At 43.5% G+C, this 27,960-nt stretch overlaps 1 protein-coding gene across 1 annotated transcript; it reads right to left on the bottom strand.

Annotated features, from left to right (window-relative positions):
* On the bottom strand, positions 1-27,960 carry LOC109422118 (uncharacterized). The gene is made up of 5 exons (XM_019696751.3): positions 27,375-27,960; positions 27,121-27,311; positions 9,745-10,266; positions 9,448-9,682; positions 1-453 (listed from the first exon to the last, which is right to left on the bottom strand). The coding sequence occupies exons 1-5, from the start codon at positions 27,585-27,587 to the stop codon at positions 109-111; spliced, it is 1,506 nt and encodes a 501-aa protein (XP_019552296.3). The 5' UTR covers positions 27,588-27,960; the 3' UTR covers positions 1-108.

Here is a 27,960-nt window from a genome sequence, read left to right on the forward strand (position 1 = left end):
TGTGTGTGTGTTTCATCGTGTCTGCAAGTGCGCTTCTTTCGGTTATCCAATATTATAGTTGTAGTAGGTTGATATAACGGAGCAGCTTGCACGCCGACGCCCTAGGAATTACTTACGGTACCGGAACGGTCGAAACGAGCGGAAGGCCACACTCCGCAGCGACCGCATCGCCTGGGCCCGGTTGAAGTGCTTGGCCGGTCGGAAGCTTGCCAACGAGAAACCATTGATGATCGGTCCCAGTCGGCCATTTTGGTGGTGGTTATTATTGTGGTTGTTGTTATCGCGGTCAACATCCCCTGCACTGCCATCGCCTCCACCTCCACCTCCACCACCACCACCACCGGCACTACCATTGGTCAAATTGGTGATGCTAATGGACGACCCTCCGCAGTGTCCGTGACTCGAGGACCGGGACTTGAGCATGACCGTCACCATCAGCAGCACCACTAGGGACTGAAAGAGAACAAACGAAGACTTTGATTAACCCTTTGTGGTTTAAGGGATTCCGTTAAGCTATTATTTAATGCATATTCTGGAATAACACGAAACATTATGAGATCATTTAAGGTATTCTAGGTTCTCCAAAACGCTATAGAGTTCAGAACATAAAATCTTTACTGGCTGCAATAAAATATATGATCTAACAGGCAGAAAGAAAGAGCAGTAGGTGGGAATGCCATTACCGAAGCACAAAACAGTATGGAACCAAATGATGTGCGCAAATTTTACGAAACTGTCAATGGCGTGTGGAGAATAACAGCGCCGTCTTCCGTCATTTGCAATGATCGTGCAAGATCGAGCAAGTTATGCTGGTTGATTAAACTGTGTTAGCTGGATGATGGAGAGGGCACTTTGAAGCTATTGAAGGTAGAGAACATTGGCGCGTTGACGAACAGATTAGGCATCATTTAAACCGGATAGATAAGGGGTTTCCAGTTTTATTAATGCAAATAAGATTCCTTATTGGTCGGTGTGCAACTTTGAACCACTATCGAGAAATCACCCACTGCGGCCCGGATGACAACGCACGTCCTACCGTATGAACGTCTCCACTACGACTGACTCGCTGCTCATGATCGGACAGCAATGATCGGGCCCGAGCTGAGTATATAATATAGAGTGGCACACGCTGTTGCCATCTCACCCCACACATCCCCCTTCCTCTCTGGAAAGAATGATGAGAAAATCAAAATTATGTACGGGTGATGTAAATCTAAAATTCCTATTGACTGATCTAACTGAAGACTCCAAGCTTCGTACCTCAATGGAACTGATTTACAATAGGGGGACAGAACCCAAAATGCCAAGATGGGGTAAAATGGCCCAACCCATACAATCATTCCTGAATGGGACTTGATCATTGATATAGGTGAATTGTGTCAAGATATGTTTGCATTGAACATTCTTCTAGAAGGTAGGTCACCAAACCCACGGAAAATCTTCTGATTTCTCAATGAAAATGGGCAACTTCCGGTTTTTCGTGCTTGCAATTGAGGTTTTCGGGTGATTTTATTACCAGCCATGTGATTCCTAGGAGATTGATGCACTCATGGAGACGCATGGTTGTTGATGTCTACGCTATCCATGTTAGGGATCATTCAGATATGACGACCATTGTTTAGCGGGGAGAGTGGGTGACACTTCATGTATTGAGTATACGATAAAAACGTGACAGAGGGGTGACAATGAGTCGAAATTGTCAGAAAATTGTTGAACGTAATTTTTGAATGTTTTCATGGAGTGGCATCTTACCCCATGGTAGATGTCCTTTTTGCACCACTTCCGTTTTACGAACCAGTTTTTGAAATCGCTAAAAATCGATGAAAATGCAATAATTTAGTGACAGGAGCCCAAATATGCAGGAAGAAGGACGAGAGCGAGAGCCTCTTGACAGATAACACGTAATAAACATAGTTAAATACTTCTGTTTAGATAATCAGGCTGCCATTAAATTACTTGCTTCGACCAACTCTAGATCAAATGTAGTTATCGCTTGTCGAACCCAATTCGAGGAGCTGAATTCTGTAAGTGCTGTTCACTTTGTATGGGTACCTGGCCATTCTTCCATTCCTGGAAGTGGATTGGCTGATGACTCGTACTGGAATATCACATGCTTCATTAGACCTGAGCCAGCAATTCCGATATCGAAATGTTGGGATAAGCTTCAGATTGACATTTAGGGTACCACTCAGCACAAACGATATTGGATTAGTTTGGAGTCATGTCGTCAAACAAAATGGCAATGTACTGAGCCATCGCCAAGGGTGGCGAAGAATCTAAAAAAAAAAATGTCTTAGCTGAATTGCAGCAAGCTGGGAAATGCATTGACTGGCTTCTACAGACTCATCTATCACATGGCGAATATTCGCCAAGCTGACTCATTTGTATGCGACAGCCGTGAATCCGATTATGGAAATTCATTTCATTTGTTAAGTCACTGTCAAGGTTTTCGCAACTGCGTTTCCGAGTACTTATTAAGTGAAACTGACTTCAGAAACCCGAACCCTCAGGGCGTTCTGTTATTCTTCACCCGATGTGATAGGGAGCTACAAGCTCTCTACGCTTTATGAGTTACAACAGTGCCCTTTCCAAGACGGATTGAGGTGCGGTCAAAAAAGATATACCCCCGCACCCAATGCACCATGTACAGTACAAGACGCCAATAAGACCGGTGGTTCTCTACGGACACGAGACATGGACGATGCTCGAGGAGGACCTGCAAGTACTCGGAGTTTTCGAGCGACGGGTGCTAAGCACGATCTTCGGCGGCGTGCAGGAGAACGGTGTGTGGCGGAGAAGGATGAACCACGAGCTCGCTGCACTTTACGGCGAACCCAGCATCCATAAAGTGGCCAAAGCAGAAAGGATATGGTGGGCAGGGTATATTGAAAGAATGCCGGACAACAACCCTGCAAAGTTGGTGTATGCTAACCATCCGGTTGGCACGAGAAGGCGTGGAGCGCAGAGAGCACGATGGGTGGACCAGGTAGAGCGTGATCTGGCGAGTTTTGGGCGTGACCGACGTTGGAGAGCTGCAGCTGCAAATCGAGTATTATGGCGGCAAATTGTTGATTCAGTATTATCATGAATTTGATGTTAACTAAATAAATGAAATGAGGTGCGGTTATGCGTTAGCGACGATTCTTTTTTCCTAACTGCCTTTTCTCCGTAGTATTCCTTATTTCTTTCTCTGTTCCTCGGATAGATGGAGATAAGACTCGTATTCATTACGATGGTACAAGGTGCCTCGTCTACCTAAAATGACTTAGTGAATATAGCAGAGGATGAAAATGAATCAACTCCTTCATTGAGGGAATTGAAGGATATCATTTACCAACCCAAAACCAACAAATTAACTGGATATCAAATGGACTTTATCGACAGTCGGTGCACAACGGACCAGATATTCGGCGTATGGCAAATCATTGAAATTTGCCGTAAATACAGGTAAATACTAGGCCCATATGATCGGCTTAAAGGCGGCAACCGACAGTATCAACCGCGCAGAGCTATGGAAAATATAGCCTTCCTGGACAATTGACTAGACTGAACAAATCAACGATGGAAGGTGTACAGCATTGCATAAAGGGTTTTAGGTGAACTACCCAATTCATTTGAATCTTTCCGTGATCTGCGATGCTAATCCGTAACATCACCCTGGAATGTGTAATACGACTAGCCAGACTTAACAACAGAGGCACGATTTTATCTAAATCCGGCAATGTATGTGCTTTGCGGACGAAACGAATATTTAAACCATAAACGTTTGAAATGCTGGCACAGCTGTGCATACGCCCAACTGAGACACGACACAGCGAAGATTGGTGATGAATACGTCATAACAATACTAATAGGCGGAACCAAGCACTACGAGATTCGTTAGGGAAGTAATGTCACGATAGGAGAAAACACCAGCGAGTAACTAAACTCAGGGAAAAGCGCACATCTTATTGACAAATATCCATACGCCAAATCATATCCAAAGTATACGCAACGAAAACTCGCTAATGCAAGCACAATAACACATAGAACAAATATGCCAAAAATTGTATAAGTCGCGGGTATTCATGTGCTCAGTACGTAGTGGTTTCTGCTTTTAGTGATGTTGCATGTACATGTACACTACTATAGTTACTGGTGGAAAATAGTAAACAAAAATCAGCTGTTCCCGTCAAAATCGAACGTATTTTCAGCCAGTAGATTTGCTTTAGTGTACGTGACACCGCGCTGTGAGAACTCAATAACAGGAGTTAAGATTTTCCCCTTCCAGAGAAATGTATCTATGTCGAATCCTCACTAAAGGCTGGCAACAATGTTAATCTTGGAATAAATACAAAGGTGCATCTTCAGTGGAAAACATGCCTACTATGTGCTCCTAGAAACTGTGTTCCCCTAATTAGCCGTTTATTTACTCACAGGCCGCGCTTAAACACTTTTAATGATCACTTAATGGTTTTCTGAACTTTATTTCAATTTACGACAAGTCCTCTCAGATCGTTTTTTTGTCTAACATCCGGCCGTTCTCAAAACTCGCTTCCCTCTTACTACCAAGCTTTCCTCAAACAACGGTTCGACTTTACCACCAAACGGTCCTCAAAACTCGCTTCTTATTTTCCATTACGCGGTCCTCAAAACACGCTTCGAATATGGCCAGCGGTCCTCAAAACACGCTTCTTGTTTTTTTTTTTACTAAGCGGTCCTCAAAACACGCTTTTTATTTACCTACAAGCGGTCCTCTCAACTCGCTTTTTGTTTTCAACGGTCCTCAAAACGCGTTTCTGATTTATAATCAAGCGGTCCTCTCAACTCGCTTGTTTTTCATTAAGCGGTCCTCAAAACACGCTTTTTTTGTTGCTGATCCAGATTAATCATCAGATCTAGTGAAATAAAATAGTGAAGAAAGGTCGTAAAAGTCAATCTACTCCGTGCTTAATACACAGAGTAGTGGTACAAAACAATATTTTCAAAGACCATGCATAATCCTTCGTTGTCCTTAATGTCCCGACGAATACAGTTCAAAAACATTACACATTGTAATAGCGTTTGCTAACAATGTTGAAAATGAAAAAAAAAAACTTCCAAAGTAAAGCATTTTGCAACCAAATTGATTAAAACTTTTTTAGCGTGCACCATCCCCTTCTGACATTTACAATAGGCCTTTTCATGTGACAGATCCGTGCATGCATTTGTTTACAAAGCTTGAACAACAGCTGCTAACAAGAACGTGTCATCTTCATAGAAGAACTGTCAAACGCCCGAACAATCAGCTGATTTAAGACGTCAAATGAAAAGGCCCATAACACTCTGACCAATGTTCTAAATTTCACAGGTTAGGCCCATCGGACAAAGTGGTGTTTGTGATATGATAATTTTGAAGTAGTAGTTGTGCACGTAGTCGTGTCATGTCAACTTCGGCAAGCCGAAATCTTACGAAGTTGCCGAAGGTGACGTCATGTTCCAGAAGCTGCGAACAAATTTTCTGGCGAACGTGACGTTGCGATCAGCTGATCGGTTTGTTTACATATTTTTGTCGGCAAATACAGGCAAACAAATACGTTCAACCGGACCTGTGAATAATTGACATCGCACTCTGACAATCTTGCCGACGATTGAAATCAGGTAGTAAGCTCGTCAAACACGAACAAAATATCGGGCCGACCGAAACAACACAATGCAAAATCGCGGGGCATCCGAATCAGCAACACCCAATGAGAGTCTAATGAAGGTGTGGAAGAGACATTTCGTGTGCGTGAGATCCGTGTTTGGTGCAAAACATATCACTACTACAAGCAAAGCGAGCTCACATAAGAACGCGTGTCAAATAGTGACGTCACTATTTGTGTTTACATTTTTCTTTGCTTACTAATACATAGCAATCTCTTCTTCTTCCCCACCTGTAATATATTCTCATTGAGCAACACCTGCTTACCCTGTCGGTTGCGGATCCCCAAATTGAAACCACTCAGTCCATTCTCGTTTTACTCACCCGGTGCACTCCCTCCAACTGGCGGTCCTCTCATTCAACTCGCACTTTTCTTGCTGCCGCTCAAACTGTCGTCACTTCGCTTTGCACCTTTTTCTTCTTGAAGGTCAAATTAGATTTTCGACAACGCAATGGGTGATTTCTCACAGATATTGGAGTTTATTGCCATGTTGGGGAATGACAAAAACCTGTCACGGACGCCAATGTGCAACTTTGAACCACTATCGAGAAATCACCCACTGCGGCCCGGATGACAACGCACGTCCTACCGTATGAACGTCTCCACTACGACTGACTCGCTGCTCATGATCGGACAGCAATGATCGGGCCCGAGCTGAGTATATAATATAGAGTGGCACACGCTGTTGCCATCTCACCCCACACAGTCGGCAAACAGCTACGACGTAAGCTGCCCATGATCGCATATCAGTCCCATCTTTGCTGGGTTTCCTATTCATATGGGACAATTATGCGATCATAGGCAGTAAGATTGCATTAGACGCGCACTTTCCTCATTGTACAACTGTACATGTTCCTTGCGTCTTGATTTCTTAGAATACCACAGGCTGGTGTTCTTCACTCCCAATAACTAGAGTTTAGGAGAATTTCTTTTCCTCTAGTTGAGCTGACCGCTCTTGATGACTGACACCAACGTTATTTCTTTCAAGTTCAACTTCAATGCTTAGAGAGACAACCTCCAAGTCTTAGCACGGCCTTTACCGGTATTTTGTCGTAGTACGATAGCTCGCGTATCGTTGCTAAAGACCCCTTTAAAACAGTCCCTCTACTTCTAGTTTCATAGACCACTAGAGCCCAAATCCTAAGAAAACGTCTTAGCCTGGGATGCATGGGAAAGCTCCACGTATACCTCGAGGTCTGTATGATCCAGTGGGTTCTGTCACAGAGAGGAATCGTAATTACCTCCTTGGAGCATGACGTCCTTGGTTTGCAAGAATGCCGCCAGCCTTTTATGAGCTCATTGCCTGGGATGCCGGCGTGCTCAACCATGGGTAATCGACCCGCTCGCTCATACAACTCCGAGAATACAACAAACCACATACTTGTTTGCAAGCGGTAATGCATATACAGGGGGTGGCCAGAATGTTTGGGATAGGCAACTTTTTTTTACACTAAATTCTTTTTTTACACGATCTTTTTTTATGCGGTTTTATTTTACACGATTTTTTTTACACGATTTTCTCGAAATTACGCGATGTGTTTTTGGAAAGATTCTTCTCTCCTGGTCGCAATTTACTTCCGATGGGGCTCGAATATCTACCAGAGATCTCTCTTATCATCCTTGATACCCTGTCAAAAGTTTAGGATGATCCGATAAAAAAAATTTTGAAAACTTTTTTTACACGATTTTTTTTTACGCGGAACAAAAAATCGCGTAAAAACAGAATTTAGTGTACTCTCACAAAAAAGTTCAAAACGCTGTAACTTTCCATAGAGTTTATCAAAAATTCTCAAATTTTGACTGTTTCTTTACCTACCATACTGCCCCCATTCGCACAACAGTCCCATGTGAATAGGGAACCCTGCAAACATGGGACTGTTATGCGAATAGGGGCCGCATATGTGTAACATTGGTACAATTTTGAGCTCGATTGATTAATCTTTCGCGAAGCTAGAATCGTTCTCGTAAAGCACTATTTTTTAGACAACTATTTTTGAACTGTCATATCTCGGAGACCAGTGAACCGAATTCAATGAACTTTTGAACGTTTATCAACAATACATTGATGCTTCTCATGTCTTTGAAACATAGGTACTTTTTGAACGTTGAAAAAAGTTATCATGGATTGAAACTATTTGGATCTTTCTCGAGAAAATGTATTTTTTTACATCAATGTCATTACAATACCAGTGTTGATATCCAAAGATTTTCTGCTTCTGTTCACAAGATATCTCTGATAAGATATATTAGAGCATATTTAAATTGAAAGAATAACACATTTAGTATTTTTTTTTATGATACATATTGTAAATTTGACTTATTTTCCTCTATATGGATGAAAATGTCAAACCGGTATAACTTTACGGCAAATCGGGGTAATTTGGCCACCTTAAGCAAAAGTCGACTGAAGATGCAGAAAACAACGTTGAATCTCTCGCACATCGTATGGTCAGAATGTTTTTGATAATACTAATACTAGTTGCATGAAAATATCATAGTCTAACTGTGATTAAATGTCAATATATTTTTTTTTTGAAAAAAGGTTTGTTTTAGCGTCGATTTTGAACCGTCGGTGTAATATGAGCACCCTATTTTCAATGAAGAATTTATATCGCCTAATGCAATACAAACTTAATATGCTTCGCTTGATATTGAATCATATAGTTTCAACTTGAAGTATACAGAAAACAAACTAATTTGAAAGTTATCTAAGCAAGGTATTTAAACAAAAGAAGACATATTAGGTGTTTTTGTTCAGCCCTCGTCGGGGTAATTTGGCCAACAATTTAAATTTTATTTTTCTAAATTACTATGAGACTAAAATACTTCGTTCTAATGTTTCAATCGCTTCAATTTCAGGCCAGTATTGGAGCTCCTACGTAGATTTTTAAAAATTACTAGATTTTAAGTGATTTTCTAGTGGTGCTCAAATTGCCCCATTGGTCAAATTACCCCGACTACCCCTATTTATCGTAAGAAAATATTACATTTTATAGCGTCGTAGCAAGTATCAATATATTGTTGATAAACGTTAAACATTTCATTCAATTCGGTTCACTGGTTTCCGAGATATCATCGTTCAAAAATTAGTTGTCTAAAAAATAGTGCTTTACCAGAACGGTTCTAACTTCTAATTACCCTTTTTCGGTATCCTGTCGCCTCGTTTGTAGGCTGATTCATCCCAGCACATACTTTCTCGGTGGACTTGGGAGCTTTCTGCTGCTTGCTCACGGTGGGTCCCTTAGAAGACAGGGATCCATCTGCCTCTTTGCTTTTATGAGAGATTGATTTCTCAGCCTTCATCTGTTGAGGTTTTCTTGGGTCTGTGGCCGGATAGGGACAACATGTTGGATGAACAGTGAGCGCCCCTTATAAACTGGCAGCACTGCCATGTTGAACATTGTACAAGTGTATGTTGTTTGTTTTTATGTTATCCCTTTTTAGTCAATAAGTAAACGTTGCGTGAGAAACATTAAATATACGATAGTCCTTAGCAAAACCGCGCGTCGTCTTTCTTTTGCGATCGGGTAATCGTTCTTCATTTCGGAGGTCGGCCAACACAACAGACGTAGTCCTAACGACATCCGCGTAAGAATCACCCCCCCCAGTTTTCGCGCTTCTCCATACGTTCTTGGCCTTTTGGAAGGCAATCCCACGACCAGTCTGTAACTTGAGAACATCAGCTTCCCGTTTGTAAGTGGGGCATTTACGATTCGTATGCTGATTGTTGCCACGGAAGTTAAAGCAGAGAGCCTTTGCTCTACAATATACGTTTACTACTTACCAGCACCACGATGATCAACCCAGTGTAGAACTGCATCCGGGTCGTGTTGGACGCGAACTCGATCTTTTCCGTTTCGGCAATCAGCCGCCGGATCGGCTCGTAGTGCGGATGCAGTGCCAGCGCTTGCTTCAGGTGCAGTATCGAGTCGGACAGCTGACCGTACGCCTTGAAAATCTCCCCCAGGGTGAAGTACTGCCTCCAGGCGCTTCGGTCCGGCGGATGCACCTCCAGCGATCTACGAAGAATGGTAAATTTAAAGTCTGTTCCGGTTAGTGTGGTGAATCCAGTCAGCCTTACCGCTTGGTCAAACTGATCGCATCGTCCAGGTACTGCAGGTTGAACAGTACCCGGGCCAGGTTGAGCAAGGTGTCCGGATTGGTGGGCGAAATGGACAGGGCACGGCGGAAGCACTCGATTGCGTGGCCGGCATCGCCCTTGATGCGCCAGAAGTTCCCGATCTGGTTCCACAGCTGGATCGTATGCGGTTGTTCCTTCTTCGCTCTGCGCAATCGCCTTTCCAGCGCGTCGACGTTGAAATGTTCCAGCGATTGTCCGCCGGACTTCCGCTTCAGGAACAGATACGCCACTTCCGGTTCCGGGGCGAGGTTGTGTTCGTAGCGTTGGGCCACTCCCACCAGGTCGTCGTAGTGGGTGAAATTGACCGGTTTGCCACAGGTTAGCAAATCCTCGGGGGGAACTTTGGATTCCGGCATGGAACTGCCGATTGACGATTGAGATGAAGGAACAGTTGGATTGCTGCTTCCATTTCCATTCCGAATGGATGACTTAGTTGTTGCCGCAAGGTACGCTTCGTTAGGTCTGAAAGGACAGAATAAATTGAAACATTTAATTCAATTCAATTTATTTATTCGATTTCAACTTAAACAATAGTGTACAATTATACAATTACATTTGCAGAGATTTGGTTCACCTTTCAAGCTGCGAATTATCAGTTCTAATTTAATAGGAATGCAATGTTTGTGAATAGTATTTGGGCAATGTAGGGAAAACTAACTAACAAAAAAACCCTAGATCTGAAAGTCTTAATCTAATATCACAGCGGCTATGTTAGAAGGTCTTCAATTAGAGGATTCAAGGACAACTGGCACGAATTAGAAAATTTACTAGTGCTTCTTCTGATGCACTCCTCAACAGTTTCCACTTTCGTGACATGGTGAAGTTGCTCCGTTGGGTACCATGGGTTCAAGTTATGTATCATCTTAAGGAGTTTGTTCTGCTTAACTTGAACGCGCCTACGATGAGACTTTGCACTAGACATGGGTAACTCACTCGCGAGTCGACTCAAAGAACCGATTCGCGAATATGAGGGAGTGAATCACGATTCTTTTCAAAAGAGTTACGATTCGCTTAATTCATTACGAGTACAACAAGTGCCGAAAATAGTTGGATTAAATGCGTACTTTAGTGATGTTTAGACACAGAACATCGCAAGCAAGCTTTGCCAATCGAAATTTTTTCATTCGTATATTGTATGGCCGGCTCGCGCTAGTGAATCGACTCTTTAGTGGAAAGAACGTAAATCTGTGTATCCTGTATTTATTGCGTCGACGGCTGAGTCGACGTCCATAACCTGCGAGCTGATTTCCTAAAAATCTGGACATATAAAAAAGGAGTCGGCTAACATAGAAAAATTACATTTTTTATCAAGTTACGGAAAAGAGTTGCTGAATCGGTCAAAAGAGTCGACTCTTTTTTGAGAGTGAATCGGTAGCGATTCATTCTCAAAATTCAATGATTTTTCCATCTCTTGCACAGTCCCCCCATACTGGAGAACCATAGAGCATAATCGGACGCAATATGCACTTGAAAACTAACATTTTGTTTCTCACGTGCAACTTGGATCGACGATTTATAAGCGAGTACAAGGACCGAGTCGCTCTGTCCACTTTGCTTATCGCGTTATTTATGTGTTTTCCGAAAGTAAGTTTGGAATCGAATAACACTCCAAGATAATTGGCATCGTCCACCCAAGTAGATGGAATTCCATTGGTTGAAACCACTGATCTGGGCAGATTTCGCGCTGCTCTTTTCTTCGTGAAGAATATAGTTTGGGTCTTGGCGGGGTTGATTTTAATTCTCCACTTCCGCTGGAACTCCTCCAGACTGTTTTGGGCATGCTGAAGTTTCGTCACCACGATTGCAGGGTCCTTATCGGCTGCTAGGAAGGCCGTGTCATCCGCGAAGAAGGCATACACCACTCCGTCAACCTTAAGAATATCAGCCGTGAATATATTATACAAGGTAGGACTAAGAACCGAGCCTTGAGGAAGCCCAAAAGGAATGCGATAGGTGCTGGACTTCGAGCCATTGATTACAACTTCAAACGATCGAGCGGACAGGAACGATTGGATTATTTTTGTTATGTACATAGGGCAGTTGACTTGATTCAGGTTGAAGACTACAGCTAGCTGCCAGACTGAATCGTAGGCTTTCTCGACGTCTAACAGGACCATACCGGTAGACTTACCAGCAGAGAAATTACGCTTGATCTCCTGTTTGATGCGTACCAGTTGATGAATTGGCGAGTGTCCTTTCTTGAAACCAAATTGTTCGTGAGGGATGATGACTTCGGTTTCCAGATGACGGTTCAATCTGGACAGGATAACCCTCTCGAGAATCTTGCTGATACTGCTTAACAAGCTGATCGGACGATAGTTTCCAGGACAGGTGATGTTCTTATTTGCTTTTGGGATAGCTATTACGGATGCGTGCTTCCATTTGGCTGGAAAGTATGACAATTTCAGGCATGCGTTGAATATTTTAGTAAGGAAAACAATTCCCTTATTCGGAAGATGTTTCAGAAGCACATTTCTGATGCCATCAAGGCCCGGGGACTTTTTGGATTTCATTGCACTGATAATTGTTTTTACTTCTTTAGGTTTAACGAATGCAGAAGGCTGAACTACGCAATCCGCTTTGGCTACCCTTAGAGATGCTTCATTTACTGCTGTAGTCGTTGCGACATCGCCAACGAGAGGATTGTTGTGTGCTGCAGCGAAGGACCTTGCAAAAGTTTCGGCTTTTTGCGTGGAAGTGACAATTAGCCTGCCATCCACCCTAAGAGGGGGACTCTGCTTCACTTTGTTGCGGAGATTTTTGCTAAGTCTCCAGAATTGATTGCACCCCTTATCCAGGTTTTTCAGCATATCACCAAAGTTTTTAAACCGGTGCTCGGAACACTTTTCCCGAATGGTGACATTGAGTTTAGACACTATTGTGCCTAACATAGGATCCCGTGTGCGCAGGTACTGACGCCTTCGTAGGTTCCTCAGACGGATGAGCAGCTTGATGGATTCGGGAAATGCAGCTTTTTTATGGTCAACAGCAACCAATGGAACACAAACTTCTTCAGCACGTACCACGATGTCTTCAAAGAGAGAGATGGCTTCGTCAACTTTCTCGCGATCAGACAAATTGGTAACTAATGGAGAGTTGAGGTCGATGCGTTCGTTGATTGTTCTGACAAAAAGATTCCAGTTAGCACGGTTGTAACAGCGGAAGGTATGGCCTCTTGCTGTGGCAGGGACGGTGATGATGATACTAAATGTAATCGGAAGATGGTCAGACGAGAGATCGGTGTGGACTTCCGGGACTGACATTTGGATCACGTTGTTTGACAGAGTAAGATCTAAGGTGGACGACCTTCCTCTTCCAGGTGGGTAGCGGGTCGGTGCATCAGGGTGGTGGATGTAGAAGTTTGACGACTCATACTCCTGGACGAGAATTTTTCCCGCTTTGTTCGAGGTTGCACAGTTCCACATGGTGTGACGAGAATTGAAATCCCCCACAGTGAAGAATGGTACTGCAAAGCTGGTCAACGTTCGGATATCGCGTCGAAAATGTTGCAGATCAGCTCTTTTATTGGACCCAGGATAGTATGCTGCTACGATGTTGACTGGTGTTGAGGCGGATACAACGGAGATTCCGACAGCCTCAACAATCGATGTGGAGAGCTCGAGCTGGCTAAACGCGATGTTCCTCCTGACAAAGATAGCAACTCCACCACCACGGTCTGCGTCAGTGTGCTGGCGATCTAACCGAACTGTCGTGTAGTTTGGGCTATAAATAGAGTTGTGGCTGCGTAGCCATGTTTCAGTAACCACAGCGACATCGATGTCATGGGACTCAGTAAAGTGAAAGAACTCTTCCGCTTTGTTATTTAAGGAACGACTGTTCCAATTCATCAGCTTGAGGATGTTACGGTTGGACATTGTAGACATATTTCAAAACGAGTTCAGATAAAGCTGAAAATTGCGCGGCCTTAGATTGGCAAGTTGAAAGCTTTGCAAAAAGTTCCTGGGCGAGCGACAAAAACTCCTGCACAGAAAACAAATCGGGTTCACCAGGCTGGTCTACTGTCCTTACAGGTTGACTCCTGGTAACGCTTGCATACGACTGGACTTGGTTAGTGATTGCTGACAGAACTTCAGCAGGCCGTTCATGACAATTGAGATACTTCCGCTGGGGCGACTGCTGCTGCGGTTGTTGCACGCGGCCTGTGGGACGGGCTGCCGGTTGGCGATTCTTCCTTTCCTCCAGTTTCTTCAGATACTGCATACGGGTGGGACACCCTTTAAAGTTGGCAGTATGGTTTTGACTGCAGTTAGCACACTTTATCTTCTCTTTCGTCATCGGGTTGTTGTCAGCTTTCGCAGGGAGATTACAGTCAATCGTGCGATGGAGTTCACCACATTTTACGCATTTTGCTTGCAAATTGCAGTGCCGCATACCGTGCCCGTACTGTTGGCATCTGAAGCACTGTACCGCATCATTCTTCTTCCGAGTGTAGAAGCGCCAGAAAACGATAACGTTGAACAGCGACTCAGTTCCGCTTCCACGTCCTGGATGTCGTACTTTGGGAGGCCAGAGAGGACAAATTTATCTGGCGATTCATCGCTCGTGCCGTGGGTGTAGAAGTAAACATTGCTCGCACGTAACTTTTCCACAGCAGCAGAAAAGTGAGGTTTTGATTTGATGGTGATCTGTATGCTTCCTCTACCTACGCGGAGGAGGTAGTCTTGTTTATTTACGGTTGCGGTGGACAGGAGTTGATTTATTTCGGATACCGATTTGTCGTAGACATAAATCGGAGGACAGCGAATCTTCCGAGGAACGTCGCGGTTCATTTGACCATTCGCTGGACCGGCATGGTCGCCGGGGGCGTTTGTGTCATCCACGATTTCGGTCAGAGACTCGAAGGAGTTACGGGTAGGCACGTTGAACAACATTGGTTGGGTCGTTGTAGATGTCTTGATGGTGGACGAATTTGTGGGGAGGGACGATTGCGATAAGGAATCGGCCGGATGATCAAGATTACCGGAGATTTTCCGGTTCCGCTGCGGATCTTCAGGCACTACTAGTGAGCTCCCTAGCATATCATCAATTTGATGTGATGAGGTTAGGCGCAGTTTGGATTTTTCGTAATTTTTGCGGATCAAGATATTGGCTTTTCCGGACGGCCCAGCCTCCGAGGCCGAGCCGACCTCTGACTTCGCGAGGGATGTTTTTCCCAGATTAAACGTATGAACCACAGTTTTCTAAAATTCAGATTACGATAGCGCTGCAGTTTGAGATACGTGTTTACTGTCTGGAAACTGACAGCTAACGAAATTGAAACATTTAAGCTTTAAAAAAATATGGCCGATTGACACATTGGAATTTAGGTAGAAAAAAAAAATCACGTGCTCCGGTTGGAACTGAACCTACGATTTCCAATTCGCTAGATGGTCGCTTCTTATTCCTCCAGGCCACGGACCCACTACAATTTCTCCCTTTACTAACCGGATTTCCTAGGTTACTAACCGCTTGAAGCCTCTAAACATGACATTGGAGTTGTGCTACTTTTCCCCGAATATCGGTTCCCCGAATCACACTCTTCTTTATTTTATAGGCGGTTCTTCAAGTTCTATTGCTCCTCAGACCTGCTGAAACACTACTGAATAAATAATGGTGTGACTCCTTCTTTCCATTGCTGCCCGTTCTTTCTAGAACCAAATTAACCCTAAAGAGCTGTTAAATTATGGTCGGTTAACCTAGTCCCCACGATCACGAACATTTTGTGGTATGTAATCATTTCGAACAAGAATGTCTTTTTCGGAGATACGGGTCAGTCGGAGAATTGGCGTTTGGAGAAATGACATTCAGGGAACCGACATTGGGTGAAAAGTAGCACTCTCGACGTTGGATACTGATAGTCCTCACTATATATTTCACTATCACTCTTCAGAAGCCGAATCCCAATATGTGACACACAACAAAACCTGCAGAGCCTGGTCACGCATATGACAGTTCATTAACTGTAACGATGGTTTCAATGATGAAACATTTCCAGGAATGATCTATCTCCCGGAACGAGATTTCGAGGATGTTTCCTTCCTTCCATAAGGAATGCCTACATAAGTTTCTGTTGAGATTACTCCAGAAATTTCTTTACGGATTCCTTTGAAAGTTTGTACTTTGATACCTTTAGGAAACCCCGGAGAATTTTTCTACGAAATTTTAGGAATTCTACCATTGCTACTTTCAGGTTTCCCAAATCAATTTCAGTCTCGAATTTGTCCAAAAAAGTTTCTGAGATCTTTGTAAGTAAACATGGTACGACATAATCGCTTGGTTATCTCTTGAAATTCTAAGGACAGTTTTTGAAGAAAGAGTTCAGAGCCTCTGGATTTTCTCCAAGTATGAGTTCCTTCAGAGATTTTTTTGGACTAATCTTCAAATATTATTAGTATTATTCTTCAATGTGAGGGAACTTCAATGTGGCAGTGTTTCCACAGTTTGACGACATCAAGACCCTCCCCGATACCTACGACTCTTTGGTAACGGCTTTGGAGAACTTCAGTGAAAACGACCTGACGTTGGAGACCGTAAAGCAATGATTGCTAGCAGAAAAATCCAACAAACTTGATCGGATGGAAGAGTGTTGTGAGGATCGCAGCGCTGTGTTTGTCGGAAAAGGGAGATACCTAAAAAGTTTTCCGGCAAATGCCATCGTCGCGCCAAGAAGGCCGAAGATAAATAGTTTATTTGAATTTAACAAGATGACTCAGTTATCGGAGTAACAAGATGACTCAGTTATCGGAGGCAATTTGTATGTGTTCGATTTATACTGCAATATGCAGGAGCTTCAGCAAATCTTTGCGTGATGGATGTTGGAAACCTTTGACACCGGCGGTTAGGTCATGCTAGCCAAATCATGATGAACACGTTGGTGAGATACAGTATGGCAGAAGGAATCGGGCCGAAGGTTAATGCTATTGGATTCTGCGGTACCTGTGTACTTGGCATGCAGTACCGAGAACTATTCGAAGTTCCTACCGCCGTTTGAAGGTCTCGGTCATAATGCCAATGCAAATGCGTGGATAATGGCGAGAGGTGTAATGGCTCCTGCAGAGCAGTCTCTGAGTCAGAGATGTTGGAGGCGATCATCGAGGGACTTTTTCCGCTTCATGATCCTAGTCCTTGACCTCCTTTCGTAGGACAACTGGGGACTTGTGAAGATAGAAAAGTCCCTTAACGTAGGTGAGGATCCAGGTCCGGACGGAGTTCCGAACTTGGCCTTTAAAGTAGCTATTACAGAGGCTCTCGGGAGTTTCAAGTCTGCTATGCAGAAATGCCTGAACGAGGGAGTTTCCCAGAGGTTTGGAAGCGGTAGAGTTTGGTATAACTGTCAAAGGCGGGGAAGCACTCCGGAGACCCGTCGGAGTGTCACACACGTCGGAGTCCGGAGACACGGCGTTTGTGAAGTTGCATTAAATAAATAATACAACAACAAAGTTACCCAAACTTTTGCTCAAACAGCATCAAATTAGCCAAGAAAACATATAACCCACGCGGTTTGCACCAATTCATTGCAAAAATGGAGAATTGAACATCTCACCATACAAAAATCCAGCTCACTACTTTCAATCTAGTACTTCACTGATTGCCTCCTATTCCTCCAGGAGTCTGGAATGCCTTCATTAGTTTTTTTTTCTGGGATTCATCCAGTTTATTGTGATTCCTCATGTAGTGCTTTCTGGGATTCCTCAGGAATTTCTCCATGATTTTTTTTTGGGAATTTATCTGGAATTCCAGCAGGAACTCATCGGGAGTCCCTCCAGGAACTCCTTGAGGAGTTTTTTTTTGGGAATACCTCCAGGAATTCTTCAGGAGTTCTTGCAGCAGTTCATTGGGAATTCCTTCAGAAATTCCTCAAGGATATCCTCGGGAAATTCTTCAGAAGTTCCTCAGGAAATCCTCCAGGAGTTTATAGGAGATTCATGTTTCAGGGATTTCTCGGATATTCCGCCAAGACTTCCTCGTAATTTCTGCTAGGAGTTTCTCGCAAATTTCTACAGGCATTTGTAAGGAATTTCTTTAGGACTTCATCAGGAATTGCTCCACAATAGATCCTCGAGAGTTCCTCCAGGGATTTCTTAAGAATTCTTCCAGGAAATTCCTCCAGAAATTTTTCGGAAATTCCTTCAGTATTTCCTCGAGAAGCCATTGAATGAATTCGTATATTGTGAGGCAAGTACAATGATACACTATGCCCAGGGAGTCGAGAAAATTTTCCCGACTGGAACGGGAATCGAACCCGTCGTCTCCGGATTGGCGATCCATAGCCTAAACCACTGTTTCCCCATGTTTCAAGCGTGTAAGAAGTAATTTTCAAGAGTGGGACGGTTGACTATGACGTCATGCGCTCCATTGATGTAGTCCAAATCGTGACGTCAGTTTCTTTTGTAATTCCTCCAGGAGTCTGGAATGCCTTCATTAATTTTTTTTCTGGGATTCATCCAGTTTATTGTGATTCCTCATGGAGTGCCTTCTGGGATTCCTCCAGGAGCTCTTCGGGAATTTCTCCATGATTTTTTTTTGGGAATTTATCTGGAATTCCAGCAGGAACTCATCGGGAGTCCCTCCAGAATACCTCCAGGAATTCTTCAGCAGTTCTTGCAGCAGTTCATTGGGAATTCCTTCAGGAATTCCTCAAGGAGATCCTCGGGAAATCCTTCAGAAGTTCCTCAGGAAATCCTCCAGAAGTTTATAGGAGATTCATGTTTCAGGGATTTCTCGGATATTCAGCCAAGACTTCCTCGGAATCTCTGCTAGGAGTTTCTCGCAAATTTCTACAGGCATTTGTAAGGAATTTCTTTACGACTTCATCGGGAAATGCTCCACAGTAGATCCTCGAGAGTTCCTCCAGGGATTTCGTAAGAATTCTTCCAGGAAATTCCTTCAGTATTTCCTCGAGAAGTCGGGAAGTACTCCTGGAAATCCTCGGGAATTTCTCCAGGAGTTCCTCACGAATTTCGTCAGGAGTTCCTCGGAAATTCCCCCAGGAGATCCTTGAGAAATCATCCAGGAGTTCCTCGGAAATCTCTCCAAGAATTCCACCAAAATTTCTTCGGAGTTCCTCGAGGTTTTTTTCGCCAGTTCCTCAGGACTTTTTCTAGGTTCCCCAGCAACCTACTCCAGGAGTTTCCCGGGAATTCCCGAGGATTTCCTGAAGGTATTCATAGGAACATCCAGATAAATTTCCCAAAGAACTACTTCAGGATTTCCTGAATAACTCCTGGAGGTATATTCGAGAATCTCCTGCAGATTTCCCTCCAATTCCCGAGAAACTCTTGAATGAGTTCCTGGATCGATGAACTCCTGGTGGAATTCCTCACGAACTCTGGAACTGGAGGAATTCTCGAGGAACACCTGGAGGAATTCCCGAGAAACTCCTAGAGGTATTCTAGTGGTATTCCTGGAGGAATGCCCGAGGAAGTCCAGGATGAATTCCCAAGAAACTCCAAAAGGAATTCTTAAGGAACTCCAGGAGAAATTTCCAAGGAACTTATGAAGGATTTGCTGAAAAACTCCTGAAGAAATACTCGGCAAACTCCTGGAGGAATTCCCGAGGAACTCCTGGAGGAATTTCCGGCGAAATCTTGGAGAAATTTCCGAGGAACTCCTGGAAGAATTCCCGGGGATCTCCTGGAGGAATTCCGAGGAACTCCAGGAAGAATTCTCGAGGAACTTTAGATGGAATTCCCGAGGAGTAATTCCGAGGAACACAAGGCATTTCCTAGGAACTTCTGGAGAAATTTCAGATCATCTCTTTGAGGATTTTTCGAGGTACTCCTGAATAAATCCTCCTGAAGTAGTTTGCGTGGAACTCCTGGAGAAATTTCCGAGGAACTCCTGGAGGAATTCCCGAGAAATCGCTTAAGGAATTCTCGAGGAATTCCTGGAGGAATTCCCGAGGAAGTCTAGCATGAATCCCCAAGGAACTTCAGGAGGTACTCCAGGAGGAATTCTCAAGTAGCTCCCAAGGAACTTTTGAAGAATTTGGCGAAAAATTCTTGAAGGAATTCCCGGCCAACTCCTAGAGGAATTCCCGAATAACTACTGAAGGAATTTTGGAGGAATTCTTGGAGAATTTCTCGAGGAATTCCTGAAAGAATTAACGGTGAACCCCTAAAGGAATTCCTGAGGGACTCCAGATGGAATTCTCGAGGAGCGCCTGAAGGAATTCCCAAAGAACTCATGGAGAAAACGACGAAATATTGGAGAAATTGCTTAGGAACTCCAGGAAGAATTCTCGAGGAACTCCTGGAGGAATTCCGATGAACACAAGAAGGAATTTCCTAGGAACTCCTGGGGAAATTTCAGAGGATCTCTTTGAGGATTTTCCGAGGAACTTCTGAATAAATCCTCCTGAAGGAGTTTGCGAGGAACTCCTGGAGAAATTTCCGAGGAACACCTGGAGGAATTCCCGAGGAATTCCTAGAGGGATTCCCGCGGAATCGCTTAAGGGATTCCCGAGGAAGTTCAACCCCTGGAGGAATTTCCCGAGGAACTCCTGAAAGAATTCACGGTGAACCCCTAAAGGAATTCCTGAGGAACTCCAGATGGAATTCTCGAGGAGCGCCTGGAGGAATTCCCAAAGATTTTTTTTTGTCTGTATTAACGAGATTTCATGGAGGAGTTCTCGAGGAAAGGGTTAGAGACGAACCAGCCAAGGGCTGAAGGTCTCTTTAATAAAGACAAATCAATCAATCAATGGGGCACGTTCGGTGTAGTACTAGATTTGTAGTAATGAGCTGAATTTTTGTATGGTGAGAAGGTCAATTCTCCGTTTCTGCAATGAAATGGTGCAAAAAGCGTGGGTATTATGATTCCTTGCCTAATTTGTTGCTGTTTGAGCAAAACTTTGGATAACTTTGTTGTTTATTTTGCAAGAAATGGAGAAAACAACAACACTGTTGCTCAAAGTTTTGCTCAAACAGCATCAAATTAGGCAAGGAATCATAATACCCACTGTAGGGTCCACTTCCGGCAACTCTCGCAACGGCAAACTCCAGCTCTCCAGTTCAGAAACTTTCTCCGGTCGTTCGGATTCACCAGACTTCCCACAGGTTCGCTGTCCGTCGTCCGCCGACGCTCCACTTTATCGCAACTGTCACTCTACACGCTCATTCGTAACTGCTCAATTCGCATCATCTACACACTCAATGTAAACATAGAGAGTGCATGCCAGTACAAACCCTACACCCCCATCTTTCTTTAAAAAAAATTTATGAACCTGACATCTAAACAATCTCTCTTTATGTAACACTAAAACTACAGGCTCCCTTGAATTCAGCAAATTTAACCCATGCTCTGAAATGCAATACCAGCCTTATTATCACTCAGCACCCATCATTTACGCTATGCAACTCAATACTTGAAAACAACAATCCACAATGCCTCCGCTGGACTTCGGCCTGCCCAGTAGCAACATTCCATAAGCAATCTAACATCAAGGACCTTCCCCACCTGCTATTGGACGAACTTGCACATTGTGGAAAACTCATTGATATATCACATCCAGGAAATCTCGAATACCTTACGACAGGAATCCACCCGAGCAGGAGAAAATAGCTGAAGAATACCAAACTTAGGTATGGAAAACCGAATACCTACAACCTGAATGAGGTATTCATAAGCCCTGCTTAAGAGGTAAAATACCTAAAATAATAACTGGTGTGTATTCTGTGCATAACACGTAAATAATGACATCAGGTATGGCAATACCTAAATAATAATCGGCGATTTTTTTTCCATACAAACAGTGATTTTTCCATAACTGAATAATACCTCAAGCAGTCCTCAACACCAAACCAATAACTCGTTGAGGTATTATATCAATACCAACACAGTAACTAAAATAAGTTATTTTCCACGTCAGGATAACCGACCAATACCTTGTCTTGGTATGGTACCTGACTTTGGTATGCTGCAGTTATGTGTCAGTTATTTGTTTCTGCTCGGGCAACTCAGCTTCTCTGGGTTAGAAATTTCAAGCCCTATCCATTAGACCAGTGTTGCTCAAACTGCGGCTTGCGGCTTGAACGCTAAATTTCGATTTAGCCCGAGGTATGCTTCAGCCCAAGCACCACTGCATTGGACTAACTGGAGATCCAACATCTTTTAAATACGAAAACACATCCGCGAAACCAGAAACAGTTATCCATAACCTTCCCTTCCTTAATTATCAAACCCCCTTCACACAAATTATCAGAACAATCCACAAAACAAGACTCTGTGTTCAGCAGCTACCATCAACCTTCTTGCATCTTTTCATGCCGGCCCACATGCTGCCCAACATCAACGTGATGTGACGTGGCTCAACTATTTTCGAATAACATCCCCTTGGCTTTTCAAACCTTTTCCAATTCTAATTCCAACTTTTTACCAATGAACAACAGTCAATAGCTTTGTCAATAGTTTTACATGATGTTCACTTTTCCATGACAAGGGAATAATTTGAAGTCAAAGTTCAATAGAATTCTATAAGCCGCACTGCACCAAAACGTCAAGCAAATGAATATAAATAATGTATATGAGAGAAACTAGACAAAGTAAGACAAAATGCCTAAATTCATAGGGCAATGCCTGTTTTAACACTCCAAATGTTTTAACTCTTCAACCAGCTGACTTTTCCCATTGGTGCAGAGGTTTCCGGGTCGATGTGAGTTCCCACAAATCCAAACAAAAACATACCTTAAGGATTTGTTTACCTCTCTAAAATTTCAGTTTTCATGGCACAACACATCTTGTCCATACACAATGAACCCAAACCTTGAAGTCACTATTTTCTCTTCTTAGTCACGTTTTCTGTCTGTGCATTATACTCATTTGATAGGAGCCACGTGTGTCACTCTCCGAACTTATCCTGCATTCGAACCACACACTGCTTTTCATAATATTGCTGACCCCTTCGGTGAACGGTGTAAAATTTATTAATCATATACGTCAACTCCTTTCAACACTAAATACAGTGGACGTTCGATAACTACAACATGTTTACGTTTCACTTACCGAATGAAATTCGATAACTGCAACAACTGACAGACGTCACATAGCTGTTAGTTGCTGCAGACGAAAAACATCGCATTGCAATAAAATTGCATGCAAAAAAGTATCGCATCGCTGTTGACATTTCATTTTGACGGATAGCGGTGCAATAACTGCAAAATTGTTGCACTTAGCAGACTTGCAGTTAAAAAGCATTGCAGTTAAAGAGTTTGCACCGAGCGAACGTCTACTTTACTTTATTTTTCAGCCAACTTCTCAAATACGCAATTCAATGACGCACAAAGTCCAACCAAATTTTCTCATTCCAATCCCAACCATCCGTGTACAGATAGCTAGCCAACCTTCAACAACCAAGTTTCAGCAACCCTTAGTATAATCAACAATCCATTCTTGAATCCAGCATCCAGGTCAGTAAACAAAACATGTCTCGCTTTCCCTTCCACTCCATGCACAAACCATCAAACATCACACGTTCGCTTGGTGTAATTGTGACTACTGTTGCATCAAATCCATCGAACTACGAAAACCCTGTTCTCCTCTACCAAGACAGAATCAGTGGATCAATGAAGCAAACTTTTCTAGTACCCAAGCAACCAAAAGTTCGGATTCCACTTGAAGAACGAACTCAGAAGTTCAAGTTCGGTTCAATTCCAGGTTTCGTTGAACTTAATTCTCCAAAAAGTTACTCTTGTATTGTTTATGAACTTGGAAGTACATGTACAAGCTTTTGACTTCTCTTCAAAACGACATTAAAGTCGAAAAAAGGTTCAGAAAGAACTTATGTTGAACTTTAAAACAGAGTTCAATCAAATATTAACCGAACTCATGTTGAACTTTTGCGTGCCTTTAAAATTCAAATATAGTTCATTTGAACATATTCCAACAACTTGAAATCATCCGTTCCGAACTTGTTTCGAACTTGTTTTGAACTTACTACTGAAAGTTCGGATAAATATTAACCGTACCAAAAGTGAACTTCACTTGAACTTCGGCGACAGCGGGGCCGGGGAGAAGTTCTCATTCAATTAAATCACTCGGAAATCGAGCCCAGCAGCCACAGCTTGTGTTAATTCCTCAAGTACACTTTGTTCCACTATAATATTTGAACGTACTTACTTGTAATCAACGCAAAGGATCCGTATTATGTGGATCAAAGGCTGCCCCCGCAGCGGAAAACTGTTCCTCCTAGGATGCCGCCGGGGGTTTTTCGGCTGCGCACAAAAAATTTCCAGCTTTGCTGGATGTTTTCACACCCGTCTCACTTGTCACTGTAGCGCACCGGTAATCGACGCAATCGTATTCACTAAAAACCAAGCTGAAAACTTATAATCTTTTCTTGAAGTCGATACACTGGCCTTAATTTATTGCTTTGCACTGCGAACCACAACAAACTGAAAATGTCAAACTGCGTAAGTTCACAAGAAGTTCCACGTGAACTTCTTTCGAACTTTCGACTTCAAAAACTATTCCAAGTTCAGGGAAAGTTCACACGCGAACCTGATTGAGCTCTACTATATGATATCAGCACATTGAGTAAAATCCCACAGTGCATAACAACACATACATGGAGTAGTGGTTAGGCACCGACTTTCAACGAGGAGATCCCGAGTTCAAATCTCAGTAAGTAAAAAACATCAAACATTATTTCAAGGTATTAGTCAATTTGGATTCCACATGAACTAATGGTTCTTAATAATAAATTACTTTTTTGAGGACTAAACTTTTTTTTTTCATTTTTTCGAAGTTTATTTTTAAGCTGAATAGCGTTCCTTTCAGCGACACAAGTGTACTTTTTGTGAACTGAAGTTCGGTTAATTACTTAAAAAGTGAGCTGAATAGAATGCTATTCATATACCTTCGAATAGCTGATTAAGCCCAAACATGCTATTTTATCCGAACTTTTGGTTGCTTGGGTAGTCACCCCATGTAAACAAAGGCGCCAGCGTATATGGGCATTAACACATTGTGACAGCAGTGGAGTTACGTCAAACACACAAGGCTACAGTGGCACTTTCTGTTCGCTTCATAGCGGCCGTTTTAGTTATTTTAGTGATCCATTATATACATGTATTACCCATTACAAGTACTTTCAAACCATGGAATACAATGGTCACACCCGCACGTCTCTCGCAAGAACTATCAGGCGATAATACGATTTACTTCTAGTGCTCTCAAAGTCTCAAGTGCAACTTGGAATCTCTAAGTCAGACCAATCTTCCTAGAGGCATCCTCAAACCATGGAAACACTACACTGCCTTCAAACACAACATGCAAGGCATCGCCTCTCCATCATCCAGCCAATCATCACACTGTTCCCAATCAATGGATCCACTAATATACCCTGGTTTTCTTCAAGATGTAATGGAATCACTTCCCAATTCTCAAGCACCCTACCTGAAGGAAGGATCTTCTAAAGTAAATTACTTTATTTCCATGCGCCCCTCAGCCATGGAAATGTTACCATGTTGTGGTTACAGGAACTGCCAAAACCACTACCAACTACTATTGTGTATTCAACGCACCCTTAAGTCATGACAACACAACACCTCGATGTCACCTGATTTCAGGAACTTACGGATCCTTTTCCGGACGCCCCCAAGCCATGGAATCACTACCTTGCTCCCAAGCACCCTTGCAGGGACTTTCAAGGTTAATTATTCTCTTTGATCGGCAACCCGCAACGATCAAATGTTCCTTTCGACCGGCACCCGCCACGGTCTCAATTGTCCGTTCAACCGGCACCCGCAACGGTTGAATTTCCTTCGGCCGGCACCCGCCACGGTCTTTTTGTTCTTTTTAACTGGCACCCGCAACAGTTAAATTTGCTTCGACCGGCACCCGCCACGGTCTCATGTGTTCTTTTAACCGGCACCCGCCACGGTTAAAATTTTCTTTAACCGGCAACCCGCCACGGTTGAAAAAATGTTCAGATAAATACCGATTGTACCACGCGCATTCGCAATTCTCCACTGAAATACAAGCACGCTCTCTCACTGAGCTGTCCAAAATTATCCATTAACACCTGCCGGATTGTTGCACCGTTTCTCCCCCCATCATCACAACATCAACCAACCTGCCAGCAATCCATCTGAAAACAAACACGTTCAAAGGGCCAAAAAAATATTCACCGTAACGAGGCCTTCCATCCCATCCTCGTCGCCAATTGTAGGGTCCACTTCCGGCAACTCTCGCAACGGCAAACTCCAGCTCTCCAGTTCAGAAACTTTCTCCGGTCGTTCGGATTCACCAGACTTCCCACAGGTTCGCTGTCCGTCGTCCGCCGACGCTCCACTTTATCGCAACTGTCACTCTACACGCTCATTCGTAACTGCTCAATTCGCATCATCTACACACTCAATGTAAACATAGAGAGTGCATGCCAGTACAAACCCTACACCCACGCTTTTAGCACCATTTCATTGCAGAAACGGAGAATTGACGTTCTCACCATACTAAAATTCAGCTCATTACTACAAATCTAGTACTTCACCGATCTGTCCTATTCTCGAGGAACTCCTGGATGAATCCCAATGGAGGAATTTCCTAGGAACTCCAGCACGAATTCTCGAGTACCTCCTGAAGGTATACCCGAGAATCTTCTGAACAGATGCCCAAGGTGCTCTTGGAAGCATTTCCGTGGTACTCGCAGAGAAATTCCCGAGGCACTCCTGGAAGAATTTCCGAGGATTTCCCGAGCAACTCCTCGAGAAATTCCGAGGATTACATGGAGAAATTTCCTAGGAACTCCTGAAGGAATTTCAGAGGATCCCTTAGCGGAATTCCTGGAAGAATTCTCGGAAAACTCCTGAAAGAATTTCCGAGGGACTCTAGAAGGAATTCCCAAGGAACCCCTTAAGAAATTCTCGAGGAATTTCTGGAGGAATGCCCGAGGAAGTCTTGAAATCTCGGTAAAATCCTGGAGGAATTCGCAAGGAGGAATTTCCGACGAACACCTTGAATAATTTCCGAGAAACTCATGACAAATCCTGAAGGACTCCAGAAATCCTAAAGAAATTGGTGATGAACAATTAGTTCAATACTTCAGCACAAATTCTAAAACTCTCAAGAAATGGTGGTCGTCATATTTAAATCGTCTTTTAACTAAAAAGCGCTGTTTCATATTGCCCCACCCGTTTCAAATTGCCCCGGTGTACCTTATAAACTACAAATAATTTGTATAATTTAATCATGTTTCATAATGATAAATAATATTACCGAGAACCGATACGAATTTCTAATGTAAAGAATTCATATCATCTGTACAGCAGATGTTCCGAACAAAGCGAAAAGAAGGAACAAAAAGGAATGCACACTTACTCGTCTGCCAGTCGTCGCAGCAGTTCCTCCGTCGTACCCTCGCCCCGATTCCACGTGTTGTGACGATAGTTAGCTGCCGTCGAAGTTATGATGGTGAACGTGGACTCCTCGTCCTCGTCCAGTTCCTCCGGATGTAGCGTATCACCCACCCGTCCGGACAATTCATCCTCACCGTATCCGGGGCCGTCATCCTGTGAAGAGAATTAAATAATTAAAACTCGTCCTTTCACAAGTCAACTAAAAGAAAAACTAACCCTCCCAGCACCGGTACCGACGCCACCGGTCGGTACGCTAACGATTTTCCCCTGCTCGGGGTTGAGCTTCCACAGGGTCGAGGTGCGTGTGTTTGTCGTGATGATCTGCAGACAGAAGATGTAAACAAACACGTAATAGACGACCAGCTTGCGCTCCGTCTTCATCCGGTAGATTGCCGACGGATTCGATCCGGACTCCGCCATCGAATTCATCCCCGAAGCACCCGGTGCATTCACAAATCGTCCTTCCCGCAGCACCACTCAGCGAAGCTTTATTTTAGTAATAATTCCCGATTCCTTCCGCTGAAGGCAAACATTGCTCGAGGCGACGATTTTTCACACCTGCACCAGCGCGCACTTGTCCGCTGAATATCGCACCGTTTATCACAATTCTTTCACTTCCACAGCACGATCGATTCACGTCGGGAGCCAAATTTCCGTGGAAAGTTCCGAGAAAATAGCAAACTTCTTTTCACACAGCAGGATGCAGCTGCCACAATGTCTCGCGCGAGAGCAGCGGATGCAAAAATTCTGATTCTGCTTTTTTTTTTTTGGTCGAACGCGAACGGACGGACGAACGGACCGA

This window comes from Aedes albopictus, chromosome 1 (genome assembly GCF_035046485.1).
Source record: "Aedes albopictus strain Foshan chromosome 1, AalbF5, whole genome shotgun sequence".
NCBI lineage: Eukaryota > Metazoa > Arthropoda > Insecta > Diptera > Culicidae > Aedes > Aedes albopictus.

Bases quoted from the DNA above. Each gene is read 5' to 3' on its own strand.
- LOC109422118 (XM_019696751.3), bottom strand. From the start codon at position 27,587: ATGAATTCGATGGCGGAGTCCGGATCGAATCCGTCGGCAATCTACCGG. The intron at 9,683-9,744 runs GTAAGGCTGACT...CATTCTTCGTAG, and splicing joins GCGATCAGTTTGACCAAGCG to ATCGCTGGAGGTGCATCCGC. The intron at 454-9,447 runs GTAAGTAGTAAA...GTTCTCTTTCAG, and splicing joins GGTTGATCATCGTGGTGCTG to TCCCTAGTGGTGCTGCTGAT.